General features: G+C 34.0%; 3 protein-coding genes across 3 annotated transcripts; 2 read left to right on the forward strand and 1 right to left on the reverse strand.

Annotated features, from left to right (window-relative positions):
- The first annotated feature begins 4,145 nt into the window (after window positions 1–4,145).
- Window positions 4,146–6,848, forward strand: LOC148273256 (uncharacterized). Its single transcript, XM_088238959.1, has 2 exons — window positions 4,146–4,476; window positions 5,982–6,848. Exons 1-2 carry the CDS (start codon window positions 4,245–4,247, stop codon window positions 6,383–6,385), a joined length of 636 nt encoding a protein of 211 aa, XP_088095085.1. The 5' UTR covers window positions 4,146–4,244; the 3' UTR covers window positions 6,386–6,848.
- A 588-nt stretch (window positions 6,849–7,436) lies between these two features.
- On the reverse strand, window positions 7,437–12,069 carry LOC148273257 (uncharacterized). Its single transcript, XM_088238957.1, has 3 exons — window positions 11,894–12,069; window positions 10,289–11,714; window positions 7,437–10,002 (listed from the first exon to the last, which is right to left on the reverse strand). Exons 2-3 carry the CDS (start codon window positions 11,667–11,669, stop codon window positions 8,108–8,110), a joined length of 3,276 nt encoding a protein of 1,091 aa, XP_088095083.1. The 5' UTR covers window positions 11,670–11,714; window positions 11,894–12,069; the 3' UTR covers window positions 7,437–8,107.
- A 79-nt stretch (window positions 12,070–12,148) lies between these two features.
- kud (oligosaccharyltransferase subunit 5 kud) lies at window positions 12,149–12,773 on the forward strand. The gene is made up of 2 exons (XM_088238946.1): window positions 12,149–12,301; window positions 12,375–12,773. Exons 1-2 carry the CDS (start codon window positions 12,296–12,298, stop codon window positions 12,612–12,614), a joined length of 246 nt encoding a protein of 81 aa, XP_088095072.1. The 5' UTR covers window positions 12,149–12,295; the 3' UTR covers window positions 12,615–12,773.
- The last annotated feature ends 803 nt before the right edge of the window (window positions 12,774–13,576 follow it).

The raw sequence follows: 13,576 nt of genomic DNA on the forward strand, positions 1-13,576 counted from the left end.
TAAAATAACCTCCTTTCCGCACATTTAATGAATTTCAACATGGTTGCAAATGCAGATCCAAAAACTCCCGCAAAATAATCTAAGCACAGTTTATAAAAAAAACAGTAAAAACCAGAACCACTATTTATTTTTATTGCTGGCAACACCAAATAATTAGTACCTTGTTTTGTGATTGGTTATGGCAAGGTCACAACATTCAATTTCAGTATGTATAGTGTGACCACTTTCAACACATTACAACAGGGATGGAGAACATTTTAGAGAAGGGAATATGGAAGTCTAGGCATTTACGGGGCTTATAACCTGTCATTAGCTGGTTTAAGTGGCCACTTTACACACTGTAACATTCACCATTTTGCCTATGTTTGAACATCCATATTTCTTCAGTACTTCCGTTTGTTGATTTTAGTGAAGTTCAGTACGGCTGGTGGTTTACTTTTCGCTTTATTGATTATGTCAATATTTACAGATTATGACCAACCTCAGAGTAATAATTCACGGGCGTGTTATTACTCTAAGTGACCAATAGTTTTTAAAAAAAATAATAGTGACATTAAGATTGGAATTTAAAATTTTGTACAGCTGGCAAATCTTTTGCAGCTATGATCTGTTTTTGAACTAAATAATTGATTTTCCATTTGTTTTCTCTGCATCAAAAGCTTATTTTATTTACTGACAAGATTATTCATCTAATATCACTAATCGTTGTTATAATTATTTAATGGGTAAAATAGGAGCAACGGCAGAAATTATTCGAGTACATAGAAAATCGCATCAGAAATATCACTCGACGTATAGACATAAACCATAGATTCCAATTCTGGACACTGGTAGCATAGAAGTAGCAAGAGTGTACTGTTGTTTTTAAATTGTTACAATCAGAGAAAAGCTATAAGAACACCAGCACCTTCAATCAAATTCTTTTTTTTTTTTTGACAGACATTTGGACATGAAACATAAAATCTGATAGCGGTACTATGCATACAATATAGTAACTTTTTTTTGGAACTTTTTCTACTTAAAGATACAAAGTCTAACACGATCCCAATGAACATTGTCCTAGTTTTGAATCCATTTTACCAAGATCATTTTTTTGTATTTTTATACCCATCATGAAAAATATGAGACGCATTCGAGTTCAGCCAATATAAGAAAACAAGCATAATAAATCATGTGCAAAAAATTGGCAAAGCTCAAACTCATAAAAAAAAATACTTAGCAGTCTCTTTTCTCACGTTAAGTAGGTATTTTGTAAAAATGACAAAACTTGTAATTTTATATAAAAGACTAAAATTATATGTAAAAGTTTACATTTATTTGTTTTTGTATTTTTTCTTACCTAGATCCACACCAATATATATGGCGAGAATTAATGGTAACATAGGACGACGACGACCAAGAACGACGTGGCGTGATCTCAGATAAACCAAAATCTTAAGTCTGTCAAAAGCGGACACAACCGAAGGGCATGTATGAAATGGTTTATGAATGTGAAAAAAGTTAGGAATGTACGTCAGGATAGACATGTGTGGCGATCCATCCTCTATTTTTGTCAATTATTGATGTCTTGTTTACTATTAGTGATAAAAAAACCCTAAACAAAAATCAACCGAACTCAAATCTCGGTATTTCCAAAGCATGGATAATAATAATTGTAGTCTAGTTTCAATCATTAGCCATCACTCTGTGTTCTTATGATGGTAGTTTGGCTGGAGAAGGTTTTTTTATTATTTATTTGTGATAGTTAAAGAATATATGATCATATCATAAGAGATTAGTCTTGGATTTTTGGCCAGTATATTTTTTTCTTAAACCCACTTTGAAAAACACTGGTCTAAAATCCATATTTAACTGGCAAACACATTCAGAATACAGAGCCAAAGGTGCTGACGTCATTTTTAACTGAGAAAATAAATCTCGCAATATATTCAAAAAGATAACACCTTGAACTGTTGCCAAGTTTTTATGAGTGAAAAAATACAGGGTTGGAACAGAACCAATTATTTTTTGTAATGATCCGTACCAAAAATGAATGAAATTCATTCATACTCGTAATACTAATATGATATTGCGATTAAATGAAAGTTTTTTTGCGGGGGATACAATAAACAAAATAGTATTTAGTTTAAATGAGAATAAATATTGTTATATAAAATTTAGAATGATGTAATAAACATTTTCAAAATTTGTTGTGAACCCAACCATTCTGCATGCAGTCACCTATAGTATATTATTACTGGTTGGGATAATAAACATGATTGAAAAAAAAACTTTGTTTTTTACTTAACTTTTTGTACATTAGTGGGTTTTTTGCTAGATGGCAATTTCTTCCAACCACGCAATAAAATAAAAGGTGTTATTTATGTAATTTTAGTTTCAAAATATATGCGAGAAAAAAAATATGTATGAAAATAGAATTAGCAATATGTTGTATATAAATTTATTAGTATCGACACTAGTCTTCAATGGGAAAAAAGGGAGAGATTAAGGAAGAGAAAGGAAATATTTATACAGTCATGATTTAACCAGAGCCATTGTAGAAACATCTTTGATAAGGGGATGGGAGATGATTCCACAGTGGAGCTGCTTAGACACTATGTGAGTTAGAAAGAAGGAATTTTGGATGGGTATTAAGAGAGTGCTTTAAGAATAAGAATGAAGAAATAAACAATGAACTACAGTGAACAGAAGTGAGAGGGAGTAATAGTCTCTCTGCTGTCTAATTTTGAGCCATTTCATTTGCCTACGATAATAACGAAGTCGTTCGAGTTTATCAAGCAGTTTACAGCTTTCATCAGTCATGAAAACATCAGTGTAATCTAGAACAGGTAACTTTATTTGATCATGTCATTCCATAAGTAAATGCCGTGATAACAACTAGTTGAAAAACCTGTTTTCAGTACCTACCTATGTAGTAAGATTTTCCTAATACAAAAATATATGTTTTGTACATATTACTGCTTTTTTAAAGTTAGGTACTAGTGTTAAACTGATCACTCGAAACCGAAACTTGATTGAATTCCAACCAATGTTCTCTCAACGGATTTACGGCTTACATTTAATATTATATATACATTATTTTAAAGGTATTCAAAATATTGAAAACAAATACATTGATTAATCCTCATTAGGACATCTTCTTTTGAGGAGTAAGTATTTTAATTATTAAGTCCTGAGCCTGTATTACAATGAGAAGTAAGATACTTTAGAAGTAAGATAGAAGTAAGATACCAACAAAGATACTTTAAATTTTTATACAAATATACACATTTTCATACATAAATATCGATTTTACTTTATACTGTCTCTATAATATATCTATCTCTGTCTCTATAACATACGAGATTATGTTATAGAGATTCGATATTCAACACTATCTTCATTCGTACCAATGAAGATAGTGTTTATAATCGCGGCCCTGGTACAGTTTAAAAATTTCACGCAAAAATATAAATGCACATTCAAGGAAGGTGTTTTTAAACATCACTTTATAAGACTGATTGATGATCATCAAACTACTAAGTTTGTTATTAAAAAAAAAGTACATAAATTCGTAATGTGCATTGGAAAAAAATACAGATGTGGGGTTCATAGTCCATAATCGATAACATACACATATGCTAAATCATTTCACCTGAAATAAAGAGCGATGACTGATGAAGCAAATCATCATTTTATATTTGATTTAATACATTATATTCTGCAAGAAACGAGAGCAACGTCCTGCAGTACATCAACATCGTTCCTACCAGGGAGACATGAAGAACAAAAGAACCTGGCCTATAAAGAGAGCACAGAGCATGGTAAAGCCCAGTCAGCCTGAAGAGTCAGCTCAATGCAGTCACTTATTTCCAGCATGTAGTTCAAGAGCAGCCAGTTCAACTCATCATCGTAACACTCTCATAACATAATCTAATTCATTATTTATTCGCCATGTAATAAATATTGCATCAAACATCAACCCCGTCTCTTCTATCAATCTCCGACTGGAGTAGGAGCTCCACACCCAGCAACAAGCCAAACTCTTACACAGACACCGAATATAATGATTGAACAGTAAGATAAAACACAAAAAATGAATTCATATAAAATATTGTAAAATTCCACCCTGTCTCACCTGCTTATTGAACTGTTGTATTTGGAAAAAGGAATGCAAGTAGTGAAATGTTTACCTCTTATCAGTAAAGTAACATCAATTTTGTGTATATTTCATTCAGCTTTGATGTGTTTATATTTTTGCAAAAATGGAGAATGATTATGTTACAAGTATTATTACATGGCAAAAGGAAAAGCAATGGAGAAAAATTATTTCCGATTACAAAGACGATGTTGAACATTGTAAGCTATTGTGGGTTTTTCCAAGTGAGGAAAATATAAAATTTATCGGTGACATTTTGAGCAAAAAAAATTGTCTTTCACTCGTCAGTGTCGGCTGTGGCAGCGGACTTTTAGAATGGATATTAATGGAAGCATTGAGTAAGTTTGTCTGAATCCACTGTATTCATTTATGTAATTCGTATGATGTGTGAGATTACAGCCTTTTCCTAATGGGAAAACATTGTGACTTCTGACTTGTCTTTTTTTATAACCGGTGATAATAACTTATACTTCCATATAAGTTATAAATTAAAAATACTTAGTACACTTCCACTTATTTATTTGACCGATAAGCTCATTCACCCGCTAGCTGATATAATTCTGTGTCTTGGATCTAAAAGGGCCAATGTCAGATTTCATCTTTTTTTTGCCACCATTTTGTAGAGTCTATTTCAAAGAAAAAACATATATATTCAAATATTTTATACACACATACATGGGTGGTAATGTTTTTTATTAATATTTGTTATCAAAGATGTCGAACAGTTCATTGTAATGCCAAAAAATTACTTTCTTGTAATATTACGATTTATGAAATTGGCCTTTTTAGATCTAGGCCACAGAATTACAATGGAATTCCATCAAGAATTGTCAATAAATAACATAAATCTAATTAAAATTAAGTGTTTCTAATACATGGTGTGTCCGGAAAGTAATGCCAGTGATTTTTTTGATGCGACTGTACGTCGAAGCGCGCGCGGACCGTTTGGGAATGGTAGTGGGGAAGTCAGCTAACGAACGCTGGGTCTCTCAGTCTTTTGTTGTTTTGGGATCTTATACAAAAATCAAAATGCAGCGATCGGTAGAGAAAAGGATGGCGATCAAGTTTTGCGTCTAACTTGGCAAGTTCAAATGATCAAGACAGCCTTTAAAGAAGATGCTCTGTCAGATCGGCAAAAGGCCGGCGTCGCCCCAGAAGGTCAAGAGATGAGCAAATCCAAAATCAAGACGATGCTCATTGCATTTATCCCAGATATTTGATGTAGTCAACTGGTTTTAAAATCTGGCACGAACAATTAATATCAAAGGACTGGTCCATAGCGAGTTTGTACCACCTGGTACAACTGTGAAAGATAAATTTTACATCAAAGTGCTAAAAGAACTGAAAAACAGGATTCAACGCGTCCGGCCGGACATCGCAAACTGGACTTGCATCACGACAACGCGTCGGCCCACAGTGTCTTCCTCGTCACCAACTACCTGGCCAAAGCGGGGCTCTCAATGATTCCACAGCCCCCTACAGTCCGAACCTGGCTCCCCCCGACTTCTTTTTGTTTCCATGCCTGAAACGACCCATTAAAGGAAAGCATTTCGAGACCACCAAGGGGATCCAAGCAGCTTGTACCGCGGCCTTAAGAAGCATTCCAGAGGAGGCCTACCGTGGCGCATTTGATGCCTGTAAAAATCGCTGGAGCCGATGCATCAACGCAGGAGGAGCCTTTTTTAAAGAATTTTGATGTGTTGTAACAAAAAGTTCAATAACTTCTTTGTAATCGACTCACTGACATTACTTTCCAGACACACCATGTATGGTAATAATGTTGTAGGTCTTCAAAACTAAATTATGTCAAATCGCATAACCCATACAGTTTTATTTCTTCTAGGTATAAAAGTAATAGGCTTGGAAATAGATGACGCTTGGTGGAAATGCAAATATGCGCCAAAGTCATTTATCTCCCTTAACATTGTAAAACTGCTCCTCGAAGATGACCCGGGAACTCAACTTATTCTTAAAACTAACAAAGCCCTTTTATTTTGTTATTTTAATAATGGACCGGCGTTCGAAGAATACGTGAAATATTTCAAAGGGGATTTGATTTTTATTATTGGCCCTGGAGAGGGACGGCACACACATACGGATCCCACTCCATTTGGCCCGAGTTTGGGTGCCCAGTGGAGTCTGTTGGATTCGCAAGAAGTGAGAGACACGAAAGATTTTATAGCTGTATATGAAAAATGTGATAGGAAATATGTTTTAGATGAAAATTATTTACATGTAATAAAATAGAGATCATGCAACAAAAATAATATAACCTTTTTAAAAATAAATAATTTTTTTATCACTTTAATAAAATTTGTGTTAATTTAAATAATATACAGGAAGAACATACATAAAGTACCTTTTAATTACTTTGGTACTATTTAATTGCAATTTTCAGAACTTGAATTGGTTTTCTTCAAAAACTCTTTTTACTGATTATTTTTACTTTATGCGTCTTTTCTAGGTTATAAAATATTGTATTTTTTAAATGCATGAAAAATGGTAAAAACAAATTTAAAAAATGTTATATAACCGTACATGATTCATGATAATAATTACACTGGATTTCAATATTATATTAATTTAATATTTATAATAAAAGGTATTATATAAAAAAAAAACAATAATTTATTGATAAACAGTACATATCATTATCATTTAGGTAGGTCTCCAACTGACAAATATAATAATCAATAATTTTGGCTTTGCTCAAAATCGCTTTAATAAAAATTGAATCCATAATTGATGGACATTCATTTGTTTAGTATAATCACATTTTATTTGCAATTTTACAACTGATTTCCCATTTTGTAGAACAGTCACAAACATAATTTTGATACAAATCTTGTTTTTAGTTTTCTTTAAAAACTTAAAAGTGGTGTTTTTTTATAAGCAGAAAAACATGTTTTAGATGTTTTGTAAAATAATGTACAGGTAAATGTCGTTTTACACCGGGGTACCTATCAGAGAGACACCAGCGTAAAATGAACACAAATATAATGGAAGATCAAAATTCTAACATGTTTATTTAATATATATTCAAAATAAATTATAAATGTATTAAAAAAATACAGTTTAAATTAGTTTACAAAATAAATAATAATCTCTTGATATAAATAATGATTTTTTTATAATAAATACTAACTCACCAGTTCGTCGGTACTAAATTAAATTCTCACACTTTTTAAAAAAAGGATCTCATTTTATTTGCTTTGATTGTTGATTCCTTTCTTGCAGAATCATAGCAAACTACAAATATTTTAATATTTTTTCAATTTTAATAATAAAATAAAAAATGTAATCATACCTTTTTATTTTACTTAAAAATAAAACGAAAACCAACTTAGAAACAATTTCACACACACAATAGGCTGCTCCCGTACACGGTTATAGAATAAAACAAAGTGTAAAAGTGTGCCTGCTATTAGAATTGCGGCGCCTACTGTCGTCTGGTGTCGGCCGAACCGGGGAATCCCACGCCGGCACCGACCGGCGTAGTTGTAAATCGGCGTAAATTGAACCGGCGCAAAACGAAGTTTACCTGTATTTGTTTACATATATAGTCGGGGTCTATGTTCAAGGTGCACGAAAAGAATGCGGTAGTGTGTTGTGACGCTGTCCGGTTGAGTAGATACAAATTCGCTGGTCAATATACACTTAAATAGCCACTTAAACCAGCCAATGACAGGTCATAAGCCCTGACTAGACTTCCCATATTCCCTTCTCAAAAATGTTTTTCCTCTCTGTTGCAACAAATTTAAATCTAAATAACTCCCAAGGGAGGAAATCCAGCCTGTCTGCAAATATGTGGACATACTCAAAACATTGCTGAAATTTCTGTTATACGTATATGCTATACGATTCATTGCCAAGAAAAGGGATAAAACTTTTGTTTTTACAGAATGACATTTGTCACTAATAGAACCACTGTCAATTTCAATATCTTGGTATATAATATTTACCTTACTATTAACTTTTGTTGTCTTGTTGACCTTTCAATAAGGCCAATGTCCATTCAATATTGTGTACCGAAGGAAACTCCAGTTTTAGCCCTAAATCGTTCACGGTAGAAAAATTAATCTTATTTTTATCACCGGTGATGTGAACTTGAGATAATATTCTGGGTTTTTCTTTTACGTGACTTCCATTGTTTGTATTCTGTCCTAAAGTACAATTTGAAGGTATTAAAAAATTATTTTCGGAATGGTACTTGTAAAAGGGATCACTCTCCGTCAAACTGAAATTAGATTCCTCGCCAAAAGGAACCGATTTCATTTCACATGACGTATCGTCAACGACAATGATCTCCTCTTCATCCAACATTTCATCGACATGATCCGTGTATAGATTGTCTCCGTACAAATGAGAACCTTGCACGTTCACCATTCCATTCAAATTTTCAAAGGAGGCTGGCAATTCTTCAATTATGGATATGTTTTGCATTTGAGCACTTTCATTTTCAAACAGCTCATCGTGATAAGAATATGGGCCTAATACGTCGGACTTATTTTCAAACTTAATTGGTATTGTATGTTTAGGTACTTCGTAGATCATGGAACCGCTTCCGGAACCGTTATCATTTAAACTTGTACAGCTCAGTTCGGACTGCGGAGGAATGTATGGTTTGTTTTCTAATTTGATATCTGAAATATCCGAGCCTTGGTTTATATCCGAAGCCATAGAAATATTTGCAATTCCCTTTTCGGGTTTATTTGAGGATATTTCGGATGACGGCTGGATTAGAAGGGTATTATTGGAAATATTTGCAAATTGGAGGTTGGAAAAGAAGTTGGAGGTGAGAAGGTAGTTTGATACCAGATCATCAGACATGAATGGGTCTCTAGTAATCAACTTGGACAGTGGAATAGCGTTTGTATTTTGAGAATCAGAGATCGTGGCATCATAAGGCATGGTTGTACTTTGATCTTCATTTCCGAATGCCAAATCCTGCAATGTAAATTCATTACTCGGTAGATTGCAATTGAAATTGTTAAAGTTATCCGGTCCTTTGAGGATTAGGTTACTTTTAACTGATATTTTGGGTTTCTTCCTAGGAAGATTATCACTTTTTGTACTGCAAAGTTCCTGTTGATTGTTTTGCAAAGGTAAGTGCAATAGTTGTGATTTTGGTTTCACTAAAATGATCGGATAACTTGGCTTTTTGGTAACAGTTTGAATATTCGCAGTTGGTGGATATTGTAACAAATGTCCGCTTAAATCGCTTTTATTAAGAGTATCCGGAGTATTTTCTATCGATAAATCATAATGTTCTTCGAGAATACTATTTTCATCAGAATCCTTAAGGAAATGTGAGAAATCATGAGCTTTATCCATAGCACTCAAAGGCAATGTTAAAAATCCATTAGAATATGGATCAGTTTCTAAGAGTTGACTCTGTTGCGATACACATTCAGAAGTTAGTATTAAATCGGGATCGGAATTGTCTATGTCCGATAAGCCAATATTTAAATTTAAATTCGCGAGTTTATCAAACTTATTTGTATCATTGCAATATTTATGATTGAATACATTGTCAATTGTATCTAATGTATCTGATGGTTCATTTTTTTCAATTATTTTATCATCAACTATATTTTGGTCAGGATGTGTAGACATATGAACAGTAAAGTTTGCTATGTTAACACTTTCATATGAACAGAAAGGACACTGATGTATCAAATTAGAATGAAGATTGGGATGTTTGGTAATAATATGTCTCTTCAACGACGAAGCCTGGACACAGGCGTAAGTGCAATGTTCGCAAACATACTTCTTGTTCTGAGCGTGCGTTTCTACATGGCGTCGCAGTGAACTTCTAATTGATGTCCAGAATGAACACTGTTCACATTCAAAAGGTTTTTTGCCTGAAAATAAAAAACATATTACAATATTTCAAGTTTGTTCTGATGTTTGTAGACAAAAGACTGGATTTCACCCCCTAGGGAGTCATTAAGATTGAAAGATTACAACAGGGATGGAGAATATTTGCGCCGTCTAGTATGTGAGATGCAATCAGATAAATCAGAGCTGAAATCAACAGATGGAAGAAATGTAGATTAAAACCAGCCAATGACAGGTCATAAGCCCTGTAAATGCCTAGAATTCCGTATTGTAAGACATTTATATTTTTAACTAAATACAAAAACATACCTGAATGTGATTTGATATGCAGAAGAAGAGAGTGCTTGGTGGCAGCGGAGTAGTGACACTGTTCACAGTGGAACTGCGCTTTCTTTTCGTGGACAGCTCGCGTATGTATCAACACTTGCCTCTTGCTTTTCAGTTCCCGTTTACAAATCTGACAGGTGTATTTTTTCAATTCGTGCAACAGTTTATGATTGGCCAACTGCTTGTAATTCTTAAAAGTCTTCGAACAGACTTCGCAACTAAAAGGTTTATCATCGAAGTGGATTCTTTTGTGGATGTTGTTAAGTCTACTAATTTTGAATGCTTTGTAAGAACATTGATCGCAACTGTGCAGTTCTAAATCTATTTTATGTTTACACCACAAATGCGAATGTAGAGACTCCACACGAGAACACGGCATCTCACATTCCGGACAGAATAACTCGTTGGAGTTGTTCAAGTGACAGGACTTGTGATACAACATCTTATCGTTGGATATTAGTTTGGCTCCGCAACCTCCGATGCCACACTTTTTAGCGATGTTAAGGGGTTTTTGAACGTCTTTTTCTTCGGTAGATAAATTATTACTATCCGAAGTTGCTTGCAAAATTGCTTTTAAACGAGACGTTTTTTTGAGAATCCGTTTATTGGTTTTGCTTTTCTTGGTTGATTTAATAATACTGTCGCTCGGAGAACTAGGCGCTTGCAGGGGTTTATGTATATGATATAATTGATTGTCTAATACAGGCGAGTTGGCAAAATGTTGGTGGTTGTCAGGAAAATCGGAGGGATCTGCCGGTTCAGATGTCAAACGTAAATCATAATGTGAATCTTCGTTGGAATGATTTGATGCAATTTGAAAACCATTTTTATAAGTGTCTTGTTCTAAACCCTCGGGCGTGACTTGAGCGGCTGTTCCCCCAGGATCTGGAGGCACTTGAATCAGTGTGGGTGGAACGTTTTCTTCAGAGGACATATGCTCTTCACATTTGAAACCTCCGACGACAACTTCGAGCTTCTCGAAAAACTCTTTTTTTCTTTCGTATTCTTTGATCAAGGCAAATGCAAGTTTAGCAACATCCTTGGGTCCCATTTTGTGATGACTCCTTAAATGAACCTTGAAACTACTTTCTAGGTGGAATATTCCGGAGCAGCCGGGACACTTTATTATAACTTCCGACTCTTTTGTTTTCATTTCTGATTCAGAAGCGTGGAAGGATTGCCAATGGAACTTCAAATCTTTGGTTGACAATGTCATGTAAGGACATTTTTTACACTTGTAAAAATCAACATTTCCTACAGACTCTTTTTCCATTTGAGAAGATTTTAAACATTTATTTTCAGTTACCACATCTGTATTCCTACACTGCAATACGGAAACTGCAGCTTCAATGTGATGCACCATTTTACAACTATTTAGATATCTTTTGAACACATTGATAAATTGTTCCTGAAATAAAAAAGTTCAAAAGTCTATTTTATTTTTTCATTACTTTACATGCAATTACAGTTCATTAAAAAAAATACGTACATGTATATAGAGATAAATATAACTAGTATATAAACATAAAACAACAGTAAATTATTTACTATATAGGGTACAAAGATATTAATTAAAAAATATATTACATTTTAAAAACATTTGTAACATCAGATGTGGTCAGCACTGACATATTACGTCAACATTTTAAAAACACATTGAAAGAATTGTGATAGTTTATTTTGATATAATCTAAATTAAAAAAATATCTAAAATAAAAAACTTCTCGCCAAACGTCAGAATAATCTGTCAAAAAAGTTTCAATGACAATATAGAGTACGACGACCAGGGGAGTCAACCTTTTTTTATATAAATATAAAAAAGCGTCGGTACAATAGCAACACTATAAATTATTGTTTTCGTCAAGTTGCAGCACTGCGTATTTAACCGGCGTGTCATTTGTCTGTCATTTTCGTGGCAAAGTTTTTTGATATTTTTTTATCAGTGATATCGTTACTCGAGTTGTTTTATTAAAAAATATAGCCATAATCATGGGTGTAAGTATTTTAACTAGCCCGTGAATACGTTCGATTAAATTGATGTGATTTTTAATGATAGTGTTTCTTTTAGCTCGATATTGAATCAATGTCTCGCTACGTATCCCCGGTGAACCCGGCAATATTCCCTCACCTGACGATAGTTTTACTCGGAATAGGAATCTTCTTCACCGCCTGGTTTTTCGTCTACGAAGTGACGAGCACCAAATCGTCCAGGGATATATTTAAGGAGTTGCTCGTGTCCCTGGTGGCGGCAATATTCTCGGGATTCGGAGTTCTGTTTCTCTTGCTGTGGGTCGGCATATACGTCTGACGGCTGACCCGATTAATAAATAAATCATTCCAAAAATGTACTAGTGTGAATGTGCGAGTGGCGTGGCTGGATGCTGACGATTGTGCAATGAGTAATTCTGGTATTAAAATATTATTTCTTTAAATAATACAACAGTCCTAAATATAAGTGTTCACTTTAGCCTGTTTTTTATTGACATGTTTTTTCCAAATACTTATCCCTAAAGTTACGTTTTCCAGGATGATTTACTGCAAATTGACACCCTGTGGTATTTGAATGCATGTTTTTAAACCTCATACAAATCAATGTTTTCTTTTTTATATGCAGCTACCATGGCATATACTTTTCTCTTATAGAAGAGACACATCAGTAAATGCAATTCAGGAATTTGTGTTTATCTTTTAACATTAAAAATGCATGCGCAATTTCCATTCCAATTCAAACAATCAAACAACAATGAAGGCTTTGATAATACGGAATAACATATTTGAGACTCATCATAATATCAGATTGGGGAGAAAGTAATTTCGTATTTCGCGCCCTTTTTTTCAACTCTCGTTCATTATTGGTCATATCGGATCATATTATACGGCGTTGTAATGGTGTGAATGTATACTACAAACGCTTCTTTGACAGTATTGCGCTTGGTCGGTTCAGTCGTGAACTATCGAGCGTCAAATATGAAGGTCTCAAAGGAAGAAATTTGTCATATTTTACATTTTTATTACCTGAAAGGGAAAAACGTGTCGAAAGCGACCAAAAAAATTTGCAATGTATACGGGGCCGATACTCATTTGGTTTGTGCTTCACAACAGTGGTTGAGGTGAATAATGCACCACGCTCTGGCAGGCCTGTTGTCAAAAATGTAGATAAAATCATGGAAAATATCGAGATAGACAGTCATGTTAGCAGTCGTAGCATCACCCAGGAGCTGAATATCGATCATAAACCCTGCGAATCGCAACAAAGTTGACTCATTTCTG

This window comes from Micrasema longulum, unplaced genomic scaffold (assembly GCF_059751315.1).
Source record: "Micrasema longulum isolate JH-2025_06_02 unplaced genomic scaffold, ASM5975131v1 h1tg002022l, whole genome shotgun sequence".
Classification (NCBI taxonomy): Eukaryota; Metazoa; Arthropoda; class Insecta; order Trichoptera; family Brachycentridae; genus Micrasema; species Micrasema longulum.

Excerpts from the sequence above, each read along its gene's own strand:
- LOC148273256 (XM_088238959.1), top strand. The coding sequence starts at position 4,245 with ATGGAGAATGATTATGTTACAAGTATTATTACATGGCAAAAGGAAAAG. Across the intron at positions 4,477-5,981 it reads GATATTAATGGAAGCATTGA|GTATAAAAGTAATAGGCTTG; the intron begins GTAAGTTTGTCT and ends TATTTCTTCTAG.
- LOC148273257 (XM_088238957.1), bottom strand. The coding sequence starts at position 11,669 with ATGGTGCATCACATTGAAGCTGCAGTTTCCGTATTGCAGTGTAGGAAT. Across the intron at positions 10,003-10,288 it reads GCATATCAAATCACATTCAG|GCAAAAAACCTTTTGAATGT; the intron begins GTATGTTTTTGT and ends TTTTATTTTCAG.